At 37.7% G+C, this 4573-nt stretch overlaps 1 protein-coding gene across 1 annotated transcript; it reads right to left on the bottom strand.

Moving 5' to 3' along the window:
- Nucleotides 1-367: 367 nt before the first annotated feature.
- LOC139842993 (formin-like protein 2) lies at nucleotides 368-4300 on the bottom strand. The gene is made up of 4 exons (XM_071833085.1): nucleotides 2735-4300; nucleotides 2442-2653; nucleotides 2124-2374; nucleotides 368-1441 (listed from the first exon to the last, which is right to left on the bottom strand). The coding sequence occupies exons 1-4, from the start codon at nucleotides 4291-4293 to the stop codon at nucleotides 599-601; spliced, it is 2865 nt and encodes a 954-aa protein (XP_071689186.1). The 5' UTR covers nucleotides 4294-4300; the 3' UTR covers nucleotides 368-598.
- Between the last annotated feature and the right edge of the window lie 273 nt (nucleotides 4301-4573).

The raw sequence follows: 4573 nt of genomic DNA, 5'->3' as shown, positions 1-4573 counted from the left end.
TCAAGATTTTGATAACCTTAACGACTACTACCTCCGCCCTAAATCTATTGTCCCCAGACAAAAAACACACAGTTTAAGAAAAAATAACTGTCATATTTACCTTTTTATTCAATTTCCAGTCTTACCTCTAAAGTATGAGCACAAAAGATTTTTATCACATTATTTTTTGATTTATGGAAGTGGACAGTTAATTTGAAACATCCCAAAATGTAATAATGGACAATAGATATGAGACGGAGAGAGTATTATCTACAGTAATTGTGGTTTTAAAAAAAAATTCTAACTTCAATAAACAAATTATGTAAATATAAATATGGAGATGAATACAAAATATATGAACATTGGTGGAGACCTCAGAAATGGCATATTTTACACATGAATTGTAGTTGCAAAGAATCTAATTCCAAGGAACAACTAGTAGATATGAAGCTTGTTTTTTTTTACAGAGATATGCTTATTCTTCCAAAATCTTCTCTGTATATCATATATATATTATCTATATAATTTTATATATCTATATATATAACCGATTAAATATTCAAAAACTTCTACACTTGTGTATACAAATACAACATTACAAACACGAAAATGCCCATCCCTACAGTCGAAATGAAGAACTGAATGAAGAATTACTTTCATCGTCCGAAGAACTATACTGTCGTTTCAGACCAAACCCACTAAAAACCGGAGGCAACGTTGGGTTTACTGGAACCGGAAACATTGGGTTTACAGGAACTGGAAACTTATTATAAGACGAACTGATCACAATTCGCTCGTTTATTGAACCAACCTCTTTGCAAACACGATCAAGTACCGTTAAAAAATCTCTCACAACCATAAATATCCTAAACGGGTGCGCTTCTTCTTTAGCCGAATTTCCATGGAAATATTCAGTTATTTCTTTAACTAACGAAAACGCAACGCTTTCTTGAGCTTGAATTCGAATAAGTTCCTCTTCGGCCATCTTCATAAACTTGTTCATCGACTCGGTAAATTTTGTTCGACTTTCGTTTAATTTAATAACTTGTGTAACGTTTGAAATACCCTTTGACAATTTACTGACATCACTATTAAGAACCTCGGAATCCATGGATGCGGCTTTTTTGACATTCGAGAGTTCGGAACTAATACTAGCGACTACTTGAAGACCAAGTTTGCGAAACTTGGTGTCACTATTGCTAGTTGAGGTTGAAGTGTCGGGATTGGTTTCGGTTGTTGAAAGACGGGCCCCTTCACTTTTGATAATTTCTTGAACGACAAAATGTAAAAGGGTCGTTTTTCCATCGGTGCCTTTAACATCAATGAGTTTGAGAAGTGTGTCGAGTTTGAATGCATGAGCATCCCCTCGGTTTGTTCCAACATTCATGCGGTTTCCAGTTTTAAGAACGGCCTCAAGAAGTTTTAGGAACATTCGACTATTTCTAAGCTCTTCACATGCTACCTGTAAACAACTGTTTGTAAGGCCTAAATTTTTCAGGTATATATAAACATGTAAAGTTACCAAAACTATACTAATTACTTTCGCCCATTTTCCTTGTTGCGGAACTCAAAATTACTCGGCGAGTACTTGGTTTTCTAACTCAGGGAGTACTCGCCAAGTACTTGGTCAAACTAGGCCAAAACTCGGGATTACTCAGAAATCGGTCAAAGCCCATGATTACTCAGAAAATCAGTCAAAAATGGTTAAAATCTGTCAAAGTCAAAGTTAGTCAACATCCGAGTACTTCCTAAAACGTCCCGACTGAGTATTGCCTGAGTACTCGGTTTTTCAACTCGGGGAATACTGGGCAAGTACTCGGTCAAACTCTATCAAAACTCGGTCAAACTAGGCCTAAATTCGGGATTAATCAGAAAATCGGTCAAAACTGGTGATTACTCGGAAAATCAGTCAAAATCGGTCAAATTCAAACTCGGATGCCATTTTTAAAAAGTCGTCAAAATTTGCTTTTAGAAGATCGGTCAAAACTCGTCAAAATCGGTCAACATCCGAGTACTTCCTAAAAAGTCCTGAAAATTATATATTCGCCTTTACAAAATGTCAACAATAATGAGAAACAACGATTCAATTTTACAAAAAAATCATAAACAACCAATTAGAATTATGTAATAGCAACTAAAAGTACCTCAAGAGTTTGAAATGAGCGTTTCAGGTACTCAACCTCGGCGTCAAAATTAGATATGTAAAGCATTGCCTCAACTCTTTTAAATGCAAACGGTACATCAAGGACCGCTTTTAGAAACTTCTCAGCGGGCCCAAGCTTTACAGGAGTATCGTCATTATCATTATACTCGATCAACTTCTGTTCCTCTTCTTTAGTTGGTGCCATTTTTAATAAACTCTCGAGTAGTTCAGTTCCAAGATTATCAGCATTGCCTGTATAATTTTAAAATTGTTGGAACAACATAAATAAAACTGAAATAAGTCTTGTGTGGCAATTTACCTTCTAAAAGTGCATCACAAACTTCTTCAATTGTCACATTAAGTGCCCTAAGCAAAATTGCAATGTTTTGCGACTTTTTCGGATCAAGAACTCGGTTTTCATGGCTGGTGTGTGACGGCAGAATTGGACGCCTTGTGGTAGGTGTTTCGTTTGAGTTACTTGAATTTGGTGTTTTTACGATAAATAAAGACTCGATCATTTCTTCATTTAACCTGTAATTACGAAACATAAATTATAAGTTAGAGCAAATTCAAAATTAAAAGATCAAATCTTTGAACAATTGAGTATCTTACTTGAACGAGCTCGATTTGAGTTGATCCCACACCATCTCACGATCAGAACTTGCCCTTACTTTATCCCAATGAAGTGGTTTTAACTTCGGTCTCGGGGTTTCAAGATTTTCTTCATTTTCCGGCAACATTTCAATCGGAGAAACCAATGGTTGATCTTTCATTAAAGGTACTGGCCTTGCAGGTGTAATTAAAACTGGCGGCCGAACTTGAGGTGTTGGAGTTTTCGGACTTTGAGATTCCCAATGCTTAGGTGGCGGTGGAGGCGTTGGTGGTGGTAGGGGAATCCTCGTCATGGGAGGTGAAACCGAATATCGATCACTTGACGTATTCGATATCTCTGATATTCGGGGTGAAGACTCGACACTATCTTTACTTAATCTAACATCCGCTAACGGAATTACTAGAGGCTGAGGTGGCGGCGGTGGCGGTGGCGGTGGAGGAGCTGCACGGGATGGCGGTGGAGGAGCAGTCTGAATCGCAAAAAGATCTGGCGACTTCGGCCGTGATATCGGACTCAAACTAACCGGAGGCGAAATACTTAACGAAACAGACCTAACCGGTGAACCCGAACTTGACGATGAACAAGACGAAGAACCCGACCCAATTATCCCCGTGGAAGATTCATAAGTTTCCACCGGGACAGAAGAAAAAGCCGATCTAGAACCGGATCGGGTCCCAATCGAACCTCGAGGCGAATAAAACTCTTCAAATTCCTCATCTTTAGAAGAATCAACTTCCCCATTTTGAAAACTACTGTTCTTAAGACTACTCTGGCTCCGCCCACCGACACCACCGACAACCGTCACAAGCGGGGGCAACGGGCGGAGATCAGGTGAATCTACTTTTCGTTCGTTCGCATCAACAACAACATTACTCCGTTTTTCAATTACATTCAAACGCGAAGTATCATTATTATTACTATTACTATTAAGCAGATTTTGTGAATTAACTAGTGTACCTAAATATAAAAATTCAGCACTAGTTTGTGATGGACGATTTAACTTAGGTATACTAGCAACATTATTATTATTATTATTGTTACGATTATTATTTATATTAATATTAATATTAGGATTAATAACAACTACTCTTCTACTACTACTGTTATCAGATGTATGAGTTTTATCATCAGTAACAGCAGAATCATCATGATCGTACCTCCTTTGATTCCTCAATTTCAAATAAGCAACAACTGCAATAACAACAACAGCAGCAATCACAAGTGTGACAGCTGTTGTTATGAGCTTGGAGGAAACCGCTTTTGATTTTGAAGAATTTGGAAGATCAAGTGAGGTAATGTTAGCTGGAAATGAAGCTGACGGAGTTGATCGTGGCGGCGGCGGTGGAGCTTGAAGTTCCGGGAAGAATGGACTGTTTTCCGGCGGAGATGCGGTGGTGGAAGGTGTGAATGGAACGTCGGAAGGTGGTGGAGGTGTGGTGGGGGAGTCTAGTGGGAAAAATGGTTGGTGGAGTGTACGGCGGTTGACGGTGGTGGTGGTGGTGGTGGTTGGTGGTAGTAAAAATGTGGTGAAAATTGAAATGAGAATTAGGGTTTTCATATTGGGGATTTATCAAAAGAAATGTAGGTGGGATTATAGAGATGGATTGAAGGAAGAGAGAGTGTTATCATGAATCAATTTGTGTGTGAATGATTTTGCAGTGATTTTTTATTTAATAATTTTTTATTTTTTATTTAAAGTAATAATTTTGTTGTTGAAGTTGAATGTGTGTTTACAGCTAAGATTTAGGTTATTGGCAGTGGCAGACAGTATGGTACCAAGTTTTTTTTATCTTTTTTTTTTTTTTTTTTTTGTTTATAACAAAGTTATTATTATTATA

Source organism: Rutidosis leptorrhynchoides, chromosome 4 (assembly GCF_046630445.1).
Source record: "Rutidosis leptorrhynchoides isolate AG116_Rl617_1_P2 chromosome 4, CSIRO_AGI_Rlap_v1, whole genome shotgun sequence".
Taxonomy (NCBI): Eukaryota; Viridiplantae; Streptophyta; class Magnoliopsida; order Asterales; family Asteraceae; genus Rutidosis; species Rutidosis leptorrhynchoides.
Note: the sequence above shows the minus strand (reverse complement) of the source record. Positions and strands in the feature narration are given on the sequence as shown.

Excerpts from the sequence above, each read along its gene's own strand:
- LOC139842993 (XM_071833085.1), bottom strand. The coding sequence starts at position 4,293 with ATGAAAACCCTAATTCTCATTTCAATTTTCACCACATTTTTACTACCA. Across the intron at positions 2,375-2,441 it reads TTGTGATGCACTTTTAGAAG|GCAATGCTGATAATCTTGGA; the intron begins GTAAATTGCCAC and ends AAAATTATACAG. Across the intron at positions 1,442-2,123 it reads GCTCATTTCAAACTCTTGAG|GTAGCATGTGAAGAGCTTAG; the intron begins GTACTTTTAGTT and ends AGTTGTTTACAG.